Raw genomic sequence first — 16,224 nt, 5'->3', positions numbered from 1 at the left:
CATATTAAATAAATACTCAACAACAACTGTAGACCTGGAGCTCATATTAAATACATACTCAACAACTACTGTAGATCTGGAGCTCATATTAAATACATACACAACAACAACTACTGTAGACCTGGAGCTCATATTAAATACATACACAACAACTACTGTAGATATTTTCAATTCATAATGACATTTATGACATACACAACATACAGATATATATCATGACATTTATGACATACAGATATACAGTACTGTTACATTTGTGACATACAAGATATGCAAATATACAGTACTGTTAAACAGAGATCCTAACAGAAAATATATATACGAGGGGGAGGAAACTGTACATTGGGAGGGGGTGGGTGGGTGTGAGGGGGCCAGTTTCGAATTGCAGCCTCCCGTAGGTGCTCTTTGATCCCATTATACCATTCTGAATAATGTTTTCACGAGATGATTTCCAGAATGTATTGATTTCATAGAATGTGTGAAATAGGCCTATAATTAAAAACAATTTAAATACATTAAACTGGTAAAAGAAATGCTTTTGAAATGTAAAATAATAGACCTAAAATGCTGATAAAAAATCATATTCAGCCTATAGATTTCCTACATACTGCACGACACCTGTTTGGGGGTCGTTTTAACTCAAAACTCTGATCGTGTTTGCCGACCATGTTTTTCGTCCGGTGAAACACAGAACTGTGATCGTTAGAAAAACACGTTTCAGATTTGGTAAAATAGACATAGAATGTACCTTACCTTAGCCAGAAGGTATTCCAAGAAGAATCATTCCAAGTGATCGCATCGCCATCGCGATTACCAGTGTATATGTCTATATACGTTTCGATTGTCAAATACGCTTATTGTTACAAAGGATCAGATTAAACCGAATATATATATTTATTGATTGATATATATTGCATAGTATTTGTATATCGTATGATATCCCTTGTATATTCCTTGTACATATACACGGAATGTCCCTTTAGCCTAGTACAGACCATAATATTTCATTCTCCTATTGGACAGCGGTCCACAGGCGCCAGAGCCGTGCCTCCAGAGTCAGGTTCAAAGCCACCGTCAAGACATGTCTGTACATGCCCGGCCTTGCCCAGGAATACGAGACAGAAATGAGGTTGGCACTAGATTGTTCGCCGTGCATATAAATATGGCGCAGGTGAATACAGAAGTAGAGTTACCCAATAAGTTGAAGCCTCACCCACGATACTCCGTGCGGTGAAGTATGGCCTGTTTGGCCCCAAATAGAGCATTGAGACCGCGTGCGAATTAATAACTGAATTGTCAGAGTTTGGCGCTATACCGTCGAGTGCGACATATTTCTATTAAGTCAGTAATAGTCTATTTGTGTATAGTGTATCGTGCGGCTAAAGTTCTACAGTGACCAGCATCACCAACGCTTCCTCGTACCAGCTAGAGTGCTTATCCAGGCTGGGCTGCTTTCATGGCGCTTTCACCCGAGGAGACCTAGACGAGAACCGTGTGGACATGTACACTGGATTAATCTACCCGACGACTACATAGCCCTTTGCGGCTGGATTATATTTGTTTTGGTCCTGTGATTTATGGAGCGGAGAATCGCCGACGCCTACACGTGTGGGATTTACCCTGTGAGGAGCCAAGTCGAGTCTGCGCCTCAGAGAGCCTGAGGCCGGCTAGCTTTCTTCACTGTGGAGCTACAGTCTACGGAGAACAGCTATATTCGTCTGTGGATCAAGAGGCTATTGCACCGTCTCCTGTACTTGGAGTCTCCTTAGTCATCGTTGACCAGACTCTCTACTACCGACAGATCCTCTACCCCTGCTGGCTTACAACCGGGGGGACCCTTCCAGTATCTCCCGCTATATATTACTAGTGTACCATAGATATAATTCCCTAAGATTCAGGTTGTATAATTACCTCCTGCGTAACCAGAGAATGGACATTCATTATTGATTTGCCTACGCACATTCCTTTGCCTTATAAGCGCATCCAAAGTAAAATACAGAGAAGTATATTATGTACCTTTTGCTGCAATAAATACTTGATTACACCTTTGTGTGGAACCGATTCATTGTGGGAAGTGTTCATCATATTTATATATCATGTACTGTATGGCCAGTAATTAAAGTACATAAAGCGGTAGTGGTTTAATGATACCATACTTATCAATACAGTCAGGGAATTGTACCCCTCAGTTACAATTGGTCCTTCGAGCCGGAGGGTAACTAGTGTAATATTAATATAGTGGTATTAATATTGACATGGCCTATGATGAACACTCCACAAAACGGTTCTCCTAAAGTAGATCGCCCGCAGCGTAGACGGCAGACACCTCAGTACTTAGAGGATTACGTTGCCAATATACTACCTAGCTTTCTACAGACGGTAAACGCGGAAAAAGTAGATAGTAAAATTATGTCCGACCCTATCGACCAGGCTACCCCGCCAATAGAGGCCCTAGTGGGTTCTAACGTAACTGACCAAGCTCACGGTAGGGACCAGGAGGGACCCGACATGACTTTACCCCCCGCCAAGACCGAAGAAGTAGTCCCCGGAGAGCTCCAGGATAAAGACAGCCCTCCAGGGATGGAACTCTACCCGCTACAAGAAGAGGAGAGCACCCCGGAGATGGATCTCCAGGACTCGCCACAGGAGAACAGATCTCCAACGAGTACTGCCAGGAGCGGATCACCTCAACCAGCGTCTTCCCCCAGCGAGGCGGACAAGATGCTGGCACAGGCATTCCTCGCCAGCCTAGCAGCCTCAACAGAGCGCGATCGACTCCAAGCACAGACGCTTAGTGAGCGCGAACATTCTTCCATGGAAAGAGAACGCCTTCAGGCGCAGCAACGGAGCGACGAAGATCGTATACGTCTAGAGATTAGACGCCTTCAGACGGAAGAGAATATGGTAAGGGACCGGGCCGAAGCCCAGCTACAAGGAAGAAACGGTCTACACCGCGGAGAGGCTAAATAGACGACTACAGGATCTAGAGGACCTGCCAGAGGAAGAAGAAGAGGGAGAGGAGGAGAGTCAAGCCCGACAGCAGCACAGTACTCCACAGGACCAGGAGGTCCAGTACAGCCCAGGCTCTACCCCCGCGGCTCTGCGCTACAGACCCCCGACTCAATTCACGGGTGAGCTTGACGCACGACCAGCCCCGAGGAACAGCACCTGGATACGCGGGCCATGGTACCCAGCAGGTACCAGCCCACCAAGAGGCGTAAGAGGAGACTCGCCTAGGAGGCCTCTCTTCCAACGCTCACCGATGTGCCAGCCATCCATGGCATCATACATTGGCACACCGACGTTTCCGGACTTCACCCACGAGAACAGAGCACAGTACACGGAGCTACGAATGTGCTTAGAGACAATGATGTCCGATGTAGCTGATGAACCGTACAAGTATGCTATCCTACTGAAGCACCTCAAGGTGCCCCGAGCGCACAATATAGCGCTGGCCTATGCCACCTCTACTACCCCATACACAGCGGCTCTAGCAGCACTCGACCAAAGATATGGACGCATATGGGACTACGTAATACAAGAGATAAGGCATATTGACCGCCTACCCCCAGCCACAGACAATCGCTCACTAGATGACCTGTCTATCAAGGTACAATCCCTGGTAGGGATGCTGGGGGCGCAAAGAGAAAAGGGTATGCACGAACTGTACGCGAAAAGGAACACTGGTTGTCACAATGTGACACATTCAAGAAGATGACCGCCGACGAGGTGAGTCAATGGATAAAGTCCAACCGACGCTGTTACCGATGTGCGCGCAGTCACATGGCAGCCGATTGCCGCTTAAAGAAGAGGTGTAGTCGGTGTGACGGAGCCCACCTAGATGTCGTACACGACAGTAACAGAAGAAAGCCTGCACCCTCAAGCAGCACAAAGGCAAGTGTTATGTACATTGACCCCGCCAGCAGCGGGGGCGCCCGGGTGCTCTTAAAGGTGGTCCGCGTAACACTGAGTTACCAAGACAAGGTCATGGACACTTACGCCGTCCTTGACGACGGGTCAGAGAAGACCCTTCTCCTCGCGTCCGCTGCGGCCCAGCTGGGGCTGCGAAAACCAGATGACGATTCGGACAATAAGAAGAGATCTAAAGACGATAAAGGGCGAGAATGTCTCCTTCACTATCGCAGCAAGCGGGCAGCCAGAGAGACGGTATAGGATTACTAATGCTTTCACCAGCCAAGAAATAGGCCTGTCGCAGTACACCTACCCCATCGCCAAGCTGATGGATAAATATGTGCACCTGCGTCAACTACCTATACCGCTCATAGACGGTGCCACCCCGACCCTGCTGATAGGCTCCGACCATGCAGACCTCATCGTCCCGATAGACCGGGTCCACACAGGGCCCAGAGGCTGTCCTGCAGCAGTCGAGACCCGCCTAGGATGGACATTACAAGGTCCCCTCGCTAAGTCTCTTAACCGAACAGCAGCCACTAACTGCCTCCACTCCAGAGTGACAGAAGAAGACACCACCCTCCTACAGCATGTCGAGAGGCTATGGACACTAGAGACAATGCCCTTTAAGAACGAAAAGAAAGACATTCGTTCCAAGGAAGACATTTACGCTATAGCCCTCCTCGAGCAGGGGACAAATAGAGTCAAAGTCAACGGAGTGATGAGATACGCAACTCCACTCCTGAGGCGAGAGGGTATGCCTACCTTCCACGCCCCAAAAGAAGCGACGGAGCGGTATCTATTGAACACAGAGCGGCGCCTAGCCAGAGACCCCGCTCAAGAGACTGTGTACCGTGCTGAGATTAACAAGCTAATCACAGCGGGACACATAAAGAAAATTGACATTAAAGAGGCCGATCAGACGACCGAATCATGGTACGTGCCGCACCACAAAGTCCACCACAACGGCAAGGATCGTATTGTGTTCAACTGCAGCTACCAGATCGGATCACAAAATCTGAATAAAGAGCTCTTGCCCGGCCCAACACTCGGCCCCTCTCTACTAGGCGTGTTACTACGTTTCCGCCAAGACAAGGTGGCCATCAGCGGCGACATCAAAGGGATGTTCCTGCAGGTGAGACTAGTGGAAGAGGACAAGCCCCTGCTGCGGTTCCTATGGAGAGAGAGGATCGGGGATGAGCGACCAGCCATCTATCAATGGGAAGTCCTCCCTTTCGGAACCACATGCAGCCCATGCTGTGCTACGTTTGCACTGCAAAAGCACGTCGCAGAGGACCCAGCAGCTGATGAAGAGGTCCGACAAAGTGTAGGAAATAGTTTCTACGTGGACAACTGTCTGCAAAGCGTCTCGACGCCAGAAGAAGCCGAGGCCCTTCTACTCAAGCTCCGCGCCTCCCTGATCAAAGGTGGCTTTGATCTCAGGCAGTGGGCCAGCAGCGACCCGCAAGTATTGCGCAGCCTCTCCCCCGAGGACAAGGCAGCAAGCAGCGAGACCTGGATGGCGACCATCCCAGGAGAAGCCCAAGAAATGACATTAGGACTAGTCTGGCGCTTCAAAACAGACTCGCTCCATTATAAACACACACCCCTGACCAAGGAGCAGGGAAGGTCGACTGCACTACCGACCACCAGACGGAGTGTATACAGAACACTCGCCAGACAATATGACCCGTTGGGATGTATTCTGCCTTGCACCACCAGGGCAAAGATGATTGTAAGAGCGTTATGGGACAAGGACCAGGGCTGGGACGACCCCATACCCGAACACCTTGCATCCACATGGAGAGAGTGGGAGACGGAACTCAGCTCACTCCCAAGTGTCAACATACGCCGCAGCTACTTCCCACCCACAGTGAGGCCGGAGACGTGCCAGATGGACCTGCACGTCTTCAGCGACACCTCCGAAGTAGCCTACGGTTCGGTGGCCTACTTGCGTGCCCGAGAGGAGGGAGGAGAAATACATACTGCTTTCATCCTGGCTCGCTCAAGAATAGCCCCACGAAAGCAACAATCTATCCCGCGTCTAGAGCTCTGCGCAGCCCTAACAGGAGCGCAACTCGCCACGTTAATCCAACGTGAACTCACCATTCCGGTGCAAAGAACAATCTTGTGGTCAGACTCCACGACAGTACTCACATGGATCCGGTCTGATTCGTGCAGATACAAGGTCTTCGTGGGAGTCAGAGTCACAGAGATTCAAGATTTAACAGAAGTAGCAAGCTGGAGGTATGTGGACACAAAACACAACCCAGCTGACGTCATCACCCGGGGAATGTCCCTGGATGACCTCACCCGTCACAACCTATACAGTGACGGGCCAGAGTTCCTCAAGCTCCCGGAAGAAGAGTGGCCTACACCCACCCCACGGGAAGCGAGTAAAGAGGCCGAAAACAAGAAATCTATGTTCTGTGGATTGAACACACTCGTCTCCACAGACCCCGACATAGACGATTGCCTCACCCTAGAGAGTGCGCAGCTAAAGACATTCCTGTGGCACCACCCAGAGGTTCAGCTCACTACTGACATTACAGCAGCTGACTACGAAGAAGCAGAACTTCTTCTACTACAACGAGCCCAGAGAGACTCGTTCCCCGATGAGCTAGACTGTCTACAGGGAGCAAAGCCCGTCCCATCAGACAGCAGACTGCTCCACCTAGCCCCCGAGAGCGACGCCCATGGTCTCATCAGAGTGGGTGGTCGTCTGCGGAGAGCTCCAGACTTACCGGATGACGTCAAGTACCCGATAGTCTTAAACAGCCGACACAAGGTCACAGAGCTGATCATAAAGAAATACGACGAGGATGTGCATCACGCCGGGGCAGAGAGAGTCTTCGCGGAGATCAGACGTCGTTATTGGATACTGCAAGGGAGAGAAGCAGTGCGGCGCTTCCAGCGAACCTGTCTAGACTGTCGTAAGTGGCGAGCGCAGCCCAGTATACCCCGGATGGCTGACCTACCTCCCTGTCGCCTCCGACTCGGCGACAAGCCTTTTCACTCCACCGGTATGGACTGTTTCGGCCCGCTGTATATAAAGAAAGGAAGAGGAACCGAGAAGCGGTGGGGTATTGTATTCAAATGCATGACCACCCGAGCGATGCATATAGAACTCCTTCCAACCATGAGCACAGACTCATTCCTTATGGCCTTCCGAAGATTCACATCGCGGAAAGGCAAACCGTCTATATTATTGTCTGATCACGGGACAAACTTCAAAGGCGGAGAAAGAGAGCTGAGAGAGAGCTTCCAAGCTATGGGCCCAGAACTTAAGACCCACCTCGCTCCATCCCAGATTGACTTCCAGTTTAATCCCCCGAACGCACCTCACTTCGGTGGAACTTGGGAACGAGAAGTACGTTCAATAAAGACAGCCCTGTACGCCGTGCTTGGGGCCCAGACCGTGGCGGAAGAAGTCCTAATGACAGTCCTCACGGAGATCGAGGGAGTATTGAACTCAAAGCCCCTCGGTTACGTCTCAAGTGATGTAGCAGATGTCGACCCAGTCACCCCCAACACACTCTTGATGGGGCGGCTGGACCCCGCGCTACCACAGACAATGTACAGGCCTGAAGAAGCGAACGGCCGAAGAATGTGGAGGTACAGTCAAGTATTGGCTGACAAGTTTTGGAACAGCTTCCTACTCCACTATCTACCGTCTCTACAGACCCGCCAGAAATGGGTGAAAGAGAGAGACAATTTGACAGAAGGAACAGTCGTCATGATTATCGACCAGTCACTACCCCGAGCTATGTGGCCGGCTGGCCGCGTAAGCAAAGTGATCACCGGTGCCGACGGAAAGGTCCGAGCAGCCGAAGTGCTCGTCCAAGGACGGATCTACACCCAACCCGTGGCGAGGCTAATAGAACTGCCAAGGCTCCCCGATACTATCGATGACCACCATGACCCCATGACTTTGTGAACTGCCCGACCCCTCACAACAGACATTGAGTAGTGGACAGTGCGGTTAATCTGTCTCTGCTTAGCTAATTAGGTGGGACTAATTAGGAGGCGGCTGTTACAAAGGATCAGATTAAACCGAATATATATATTTATTGATTGATATATATTGCATAGTATTTGTATATCGTATGATATCCCTTGTATATTCCTTGTACATATACACGGAATGTCCCTTTAGCCTAGTACAGACCATAATATTTCATTCTCCTATTGGACAGCGGTCCACAGGCGCCAGAGCCGTGCCTCCAGAGTCAGGTTCAAAGCCACCGTCAAGACATGTCTGTACATGCCCGGCCTTGCTCAGGAATACGAGACAGAAATGAGGTTGGCACTAGATTGTTCGCCGTGCATATAAATATGGCGCAGGTGAATACAGAAGTAGAGTTACCCAATAAGTTGAAGCCTCACCCACGATACTCCGTGCGGTGAAGTATGGCCTGTTTGGCCCCAAATAGAGCATTGAGACCGCGTGCGAATTAATAACTGAATTGTCAGAGTTTGGCGCTATACCGTCGAGTGCGACATATTTCTATTAAGTCAGTAATAGTCTATTTGTGTATAGTGTATCGTGCGGCTAAAGTTCTACAGTGACCAGCATCACCAACGCTTCCTCGTACCAGCTAGAGTGCTTATCCAGGCTGGGCTGCTTTCATGGCGCTTTCACCCGAGGAGACCTAGACGAGAACCGTGTGGACATGTACACTGGATTAATCTACCCGACGACTACATAGCCCTTTGCGGCTGGATTATATTTGTTTTGGTCCTGTGATTTATGGAGCGGAGAATCGCCGACGCCTACACGTGTGGGATTTACCCTGTGAGGAGCCAAGTCGAGTCTGCGCCTCAGAGAGCCTGAGGCCGGCTAGCTTTCTTCACTGTGGAGCTACAGTCTACGGAGAACAGCTGTATTCGTCTGTGGATCAAGAGGCTATTGCACCGTCTCCTGTACTTGGAGTCTCCTTAGTCATCGTTGACCAGACTCTCTACTACCGACAGATCCTCTACCCCTGCTGGCTTACAACCGGGGGGACCCTTCCAGTATCTCCCGCTATATATTACTAGTGTACCATAGATATAATTCCCTAAGATTCAGGTTGTATAATTACCTCCTGCGTAACCAGAGAATGGACATTCATTATTGATTTGCCTACGCACATTCCTTTGCCTTATAAGCGCATCCAAAGTAAAATACAGAGAAGTATATTATGTACCTTTTGCTGCAATAAATACTTGATTACACCTTTGTGTGGAACCGATTCATTGTGGGAAGTGTTCATCATATTTATATATCATGTACTGTATGGCCAGTAATTAAAGTACATAAAGCGGTAGTGGTTTAATGATACCATACTTATCAATACAGTCAGGGAATTGTACCCCTCAGTTACACTTATGCAACGGAATTCCGAGGCGAGCAATGTGAATTTCTGTTCCAGCAGGAGGAGGGGCCACTAACCAAGGAGAAATTAAAGTGAGACTGACTATCAACCTAGGCTGGTAAAGCTATGCCTCCTATAGTGTGAAAACGGAAGTACAGGAAGTACCGGCTACAGGCTTTCCGGTTTCGACAAAACAATTATAGAAACGTGTGAAGTGCACAATATTTCCTCGTTTAAGCCACTACAGCGGCTTTGCCTGAAGAATTGACTACATGACCGGGACGTTCTAGCTTGTTTGCCGACAGGATTCGGGAAAAGTTTGGTCCGTTCGGAGGCCGCTTCCAGGGGAAGTACATACACCGCCGGAAATTCACACTTTCGATCGTAGTGCTTTACCAGTCTTTATCTCACAGAGGAGATAAAACTGGGAACGAGGTTACTATCAACCCCAAGCCATTGCAGTTCAAACACGGACGATACACCTGGTGATAGTCGATCAGCATTGCAGTTATAATGTGTGGGGACGTGCCAAAATGTTGCAGATTGCTCCCAGCAAGTCTGTAGAGCTAGGATCAAAGTAAAAGATCAAACGATCCAAAAATGTAATACCGGTATGTCTTTTTTGGCACTGAAAGTGTTAACAACTATTTTACGTATTATTCCGCAAAGCTGGCCGACCATCATCTGGACATGGTTTGGGTTTAAAAAGTCCTTGAGCAGAAAACTATTATCTGCAAGCAATGTCGAGCAAGAGTTGTTGCCCGATGTGGGCAGACACAAGCAGTCACTCCACAGAAGGTAAATTAAAAACCACAACACAGACACCGCTAGCCAAGTCATTTTCCAGTGGCTATCCTTATAACAAAAAGCAAGCAGTGGAAAGGCCTTATAAAAAACAAACAAATTAATTTTTATTTTTTTTTATCATTCTTTCCAAAAGAAAAGAGGCCTCTAACGCTAATGGCACGCATACCAGAGGCTAACTGCCTACGAAAACAGGCACAGAGGCACTGAAAGAGGATTTCACCCATCTAATGAACACACTAGACTAGACAAATATCAAGATGTATCCATCAGTGGACCAATTGCATGCTTTTGCAGAGGACAAGAAGCCTTCAGTGGACTCCTTCAGACATTAAGCACCCCCCACAGCCCAAATGGAATGATAAAAAAATATATAATAATAATAATATTATTATACTTTTTTCTTTTTCTTTCCTTTTTACAAACGTCAAATTTTGGCCAATCATAGTCGACTATCCAAATCCTTAGTCGGGGACAGCCCTAGTGCCTATACAAACAGTTAGTGAACAAGGTTTAAGACCCTCGCATTTGCAACTAAAATAGATGTGTGCAAACCGGGAAAATGATTTAGGACTCGGAGCACATGTGCATGTATCCTACAAGCGGACAGTTCAATGACCTAAACTAACATTAGCTGCTAATGTCAACTAAGCTGGTCAAAAAACTGTTAAACTAATCCTCTGCTCATAGCGGAGCAATGCTTTTGGCAAAGTTAGTTTAATTTGAGCAAGATAGTTAGTTGATAGTTATGATCAGCGCTTCATCTCAAACAGTGAGGAATGGGAGGGGCTGCTGAGCCCAAGAACCTCTCTCTCTCCCTACCCTCTCCCCCTCTCTCTGTACATTCAATCATTTCAAGTAGCCAAAACGTTACACTATAAAAACGAACTGGATAGTTAGTTGATGATAAATATTTCACTTCATTAACTGAAGTATTCTAAAACCATTAAATCTGCTATAAGCCATTCTCCCTCTCTTGTTTGTGTGTCCGCATGCATATGTGAGTCTTTAGCGAATAATAATGTACCGGTAATAGTAATGAATGTGAGGCATAAGTTGTAAAGCGCTTTGGAGTATATAAATGCAGTCCATGGGCTAGGTTCACTAACCACCACATCATATCTCAATTTAAAAAAAAAATTGTCACCCAATACGTGTGGGTAAGAAACGTGTGGGTAAGATATCTGTATGTAACTATATTGGTGCATCCACTAACACTAACGTCTGTTACCTTGAATAAATAAAGGGTTGATTGATTGAACTACATTGGTGCATCCACTAACACTACCGTCTGTTACCTTGAATTAGGGCTGGGCGATAAAACGATAACGATAACTATCGCGATAAATTATTTCCTCGAAATAAACATGAAACGTGGTCGCAAAGTTTCGATATATCGATTTTCCAAGCTTGGATATGAGCACACGCACTAACAACCAATCAGTGAAGGAGATGGCCGACAGCGGAAGGAGACCCGGAATCTAGGACTCCAGTAGTCAACAGGCTGGCTAGGATAATTAGCTTGCACGGCGCTATTTTATAGTTTACCTGCCGAGTTGGTGTGTGTTTTGAATTCTGAGGGTAACTGTTATAGTAGTGTGGGGTATACGGTGGACGTCGTTGCAATGTATTGGGGCGGAACAGAGTATTTTATGGTCATATTTAGTACATTGTCATGGAATGAAACGAGGCTGGCTAGGATAATTAGCTTGCACGGCGCTATTTTACAGTTTACCTGCCGAGTTGGTGTGTGTTTTGAATTCTGAGGGTAACTGTTATAGTAGTGTGGGGTATACGGTGGACGTTGTTGCAATGTATTGGGGCGGAACAGAGTATTTTAGGGTCATATTTAGTACATTGTCATGAGATACTCCGCTTGCTCTGGCTAACTGCTAACGTGCGCGGACTGATGACGACATCAACTCGACTCTCGAGACATTCGCAGCAGCAAAACAAGTCTATTAATAGCCTGTCCATCGGCTAAACTTGACAGACATTATATCGACGATAATTATCGATATCGAGTTATATGAAAATAATTTTATAATTTTATCGCGATAACGTTTTTGGCCATATCGCCCAGCCCTACCTTGAATAAATAACGGTTTGATTGATTGAACTATACTGGTGCCTCCACAAACACTACCGTCTGTTACCTTGAATAAATAAAGGTTTGATTGATTGAACTATACTGGTGCCTCCACTAACACTACAGTCTGTTACCTTGAATAAATAAAGGTTTGATTGATTGAACTATACTGGTGCCTCCACTAACACTACCGTCTGTTACCTTGAATAAATAAAGGTTTGATTGATTGAACTATACTGGTGCCTCCACTAACACTACCGTCTTTTACCTTGAGCATGTCTGCAGCCTCATTGCGCCTCTGGGCCATGTCCTCCGACTCAGTCAGCAGGTCGTCCAGCAGGCCCGTCTTGTACAGCTGTCCCACCAGCTCACTCTGCATGCAGTCCTTCACGTGGTTCACCAGGAAGTGCATCACCGCCTTCGGTACGCTGGAGACGGAAGAGAGAGGGATGCACAGGAAAAGAGGGTGAGACTAATCAAATGTCACAAATCGTGTGTTCATATCTTACAGGAATCACAAGACTGGTGGTCATGTAAAAGAGAATAAGCCAGATTGGGGCAAAAACAATATTATTATAATTTTTCTTAATGGAATCATATTGTGATGAAATTAAAGAGTTATTGTGATAACTCTTATTGTAGTTATTGTAGTAAACAATTATGTTGTCTTACAGTGATTCCCCCAGATATGTTTTGTTGGGAGTTAAAAAGGTCTTTGAAACGGCATTTATACCATTTATCCCACTCCACTGAAACCAATAGTAAAGAAATTGTTAAGCAGGGTAGCAGTGTTTTTTGTTTGGCCCCCCCCCCCCCCAAAGACATTGCATTCAACAAAAATTATTTGAGAACAACCTCATCTGTATTGGAACAAGGGAAATAATGTCACCCCATTGACTATATTCACACAGCGGCCATTTTGCTCTTGTGAATATGGTCAATGGACCTGTCTCAAACCCTGCCCCTTTTCTTGATCCTCCAATCACAGCTGTCGCTTACCTCGGACAAACTTGGTTTGTCCGAGGTAAGCGACAGTTGTGATTGGAGGATCAAGAAAAGAGGGCAGGGTTTGAGACAGGTCCATTGGCAGAGCGGATATGAGAAAGTATATTGTGATCAGGTTTTGGGCGTAGGCTAGGGCAGACGTGTACCTGTCCTGGATATTTTTCCGCACAATGAGGAAGTAGGACTTGATGAGCCTCTCGATGACCTCACAGTCCCTCTGCTCCCGAGCAGACAGCTTCCTGGCGACGGGGACAGGCTGAGGATACAACAAGGATGACAAATCCATCAGTGGACAGGTCAAACCTCAGAGGTATGCAACAACATGGTTTACTGCGCTAGCTAGGGATGGGTACCTTTCACATTTGAATCGATACCGGTACCCAACGGTACCTTTTTTCGGTCCTTTAGTCTCAAGAAATTTAATTTACAGTTTTTAGTCGTAAAAAAAAAATCCAAACTTCAAATAACTACAATTTCGACAGTTTTCGGCTTGTCATTGCTCCGACTGCTTTGTTGTTGAATCAAGTCAAATCCTAGGTAAGCATATATTGTGCGTGTGAACGTTGACATGAAAAGAAAAAAGTTAAAAAAAAAAGTAAAAAAAGTAAAAGAAAATTAATAAATATTTTTTTTAATTTCTTTTTAATTTTTTTTTCGGTTTCTCACTTGATTCGATACTCGGTAGTACCGACGTGTTTCGGTTCGGTACCTCAAAAGTACCGAATTCGGTACCCATCCCTAGCGCTAGCTGGGAATCACATAGCCCTGTGACACGACGCTGGCTCCCGCCAAGAGATGGTTGGAAAGGGGTCACGACACGGCAGGGCATTGTAACAGACCACTGCACTTACATTGAGCTCATGGAGGAGAGAGTGGGGGGAGAAAATTAATGAATGTGGATGAGACATTAAGTGGTTGTAGCTACGGCTGTGGGGGTGCTGGAGACATGATCCAATAGACTTTTATACGCCCGAGTCTCCTGAACACAGAGCGACCAATCCCAAGTCGATCGGCACTTTCTCGGCCGACCTAGTCACTTTTTCGCACCTACTCCCGAACTCTGCATGCGCAGATTGATGAATTTAGACTCTGTGGGCAATCTGCGCATGCAGAGTTCGGGAGTAGGTGACTATAGCTTGGCCGAGAAAGTGCAGATCGACTTGGGATTGGTCTCTTCGTGTTCAGGAGACTCAGGCGTATAAAAGTATATTGGATCATGTCTCCAGCACCCCCACAGCTGTAGCTACAACCACTTAATGTCAAGGCTCTCATTAATTCATTAATTTTCTCCCCCCGCTCTCTCTCCCATGATTTCAGAATACCGGAAGTGGTCTATATGTAAAATTTGGGCGGGGCATTAGGGGGTGTGTGCAAGGGGCATGGTTCAAACGGCATTTAAAACTCAGGAACCAATCAAATTGCTGCTGCCGATATAAGTCAAGTCAAGTAAAGTCAAGAGTTTTAATTGTCACGGCATACAGGTATACAATGAAATGCGGGTGGTCTTGCCCGCAACGATGTGCAATACAGTGATACACATATAATAGAATCAAAAATGAAAAAACAACATTGTGCAGTAAACAGGTAACAGGTAACATGGAGTGACATCTCGGTATCTGTACATAGTTATTTACAGAGCATCTGGGACATGCTAGTTAGCTTTGGTAGTGCAATACACTGTTCCTGTTATTCTAATTTAAAGTGTCCTTTCCTTTGGCCATAAGTGTGCGTGTGTGCGACATGAGTGTGTACCCGCTCATGTTAAAGTGTTAAGTGGCTGCTCGTGTGTGAGCGTGCACAGCGTGCGTGTCGTGTGTGTGTTCATGTGTGCTTGTGTGTGGATAGTTCAATGTTCTGAGCACTCAATGTTCATTGTTCATGGCTCTGATGGCCTGGGGGAAGAAGCTGAGCCTAAGCCGCTCTGTCCTAGTAGCTGGGGTTCGCAGGCGTCTGCCTGACCTCAGCAGCTGAAACAGGCTGTTATTGGGGTGGTGAGGGTCTTTCATTATCCTGCAGGCTCTGGATTTGCACCTAGGTAAAGTCAGAAAGGTGACATGTACTATAAATGTCATTTTTCAGTCTCTAGCATTGTATTATAGTAATAGGAGTTCGTATCAATGTGTTTTAGTGTCTAAATACCATATTGGCGGATTGCTCTGATTCAGCTCAGCCCCTTTCCTCCTCCAGTAAATCAGGCCATTTTGATTTGAACGACTGAGTCACGTCATTCGGACGCTGGGTAGCGCACAGTGATGCGATTGGCTCTGTGGTTGGAGCTAATGCCCGCCCCCATTCTACCTAGACTAGACAGCGAGTGGAAGCCACTTCATCATGCTGCGAGGCGGAGTGGGGCCCGACGCCTCTGCGTGCGCTCTGGAGGGAGAGCGGGAGAGAGAGGGAGCACTTGGGGGGGGGGGGGGACCTGCTGCGCGGCACACGGGAGAGGGGAGGAAGGGAGGCCCACAAGCTGCCGCGCGGCGGGTCCCACCCCCCTCCCTCTGGAGTGTGTGCAGAAGTGCTCTCTCTCTCTCTCTCTCTCTCTCTCTCTCTGTGGGCTGACTGTCACTCAAAGTGCTTATGGGCGGAGCCAGGCCATAACAGCCTGAAATCTTGAAGCTGGAAAATGATGGTTGAGTACTTGATTAGAAATATAAAACAATGCATTTAAAAAAAAAAAAAAAAACCTTACAGATGTCTTCAATAGACTAACAGGAATTGTGTAAAGTTGCCCAAATAGTGCTAGGAATAGCAGTACATGTCCCCTTTAAGTCAGTAGTTCCCAAGGATTTTAATGATTAGGACCCCAGAGTCCCAAATTACGGAAGCGTATTGCTGCCACACCAGAAAAAATCAAATCTGTATCACGTTATAACATAAAGGTTTCACGTTATAACGTGATAACTTCTTGTTTTAACATAATCCAAACAAATCTCATAACATTAATGTGTATCTATTTGGTACGGAAGCGTATTGTTGCCACACCAGAAAAAAAATATCCGTATCACGTTATAACATAAAGGTTTCACGTTATAACGTGATAACTTCTTGTTTTAACAT

General features: G+C 46.9%; 1 protein-coding gene across 1 annotated transcript in view; it reads right to left on the bottom strand.

Annotated features, from left to right (window-relative positions):
- Nucleotides 1–16,224, bottom strand: part of dnm1l (dynamin 1-like) — a 46,837-nt gene that overhangs the window by 4,268 nt on the left and 26,345 nt on the right. The window contains exons 16-17 of the mRNA XM_084335394.1: nucleotides 13,314–13,423; nucleotides 12,431–12,590 (exon numbers count right to left, since the gene is read on the bottom strand). Coding sequence (XP_084191520.1) covers nucleotides 12,431–12,590; nucleotides 13,314–13,423 — 270 coding nt within the window. The remainder of the gene's footprint in view (nucleotides 1–12,430; nucleotides 12,591–13,313; nucleotides 13,424–16,224) is intronic.

This window comes from Notolepis coatsorum (assembly GCF_963971535.1).
Source record: "Notolepis coatsorum genome assembly, chromosome: 18".
NCBI classification, from domain to species: Eukaryota; Metazoa; Chordata; class Actinopteri; order Aulopiformes; family Paralepididae; genus Notolepis; species Notolepis coatsorum.
The sequence above is the reverse complement of the archived record's forward strand: the minus strand, read 5'-3'. Positions and strand labels throughout refer to the sequence as shown.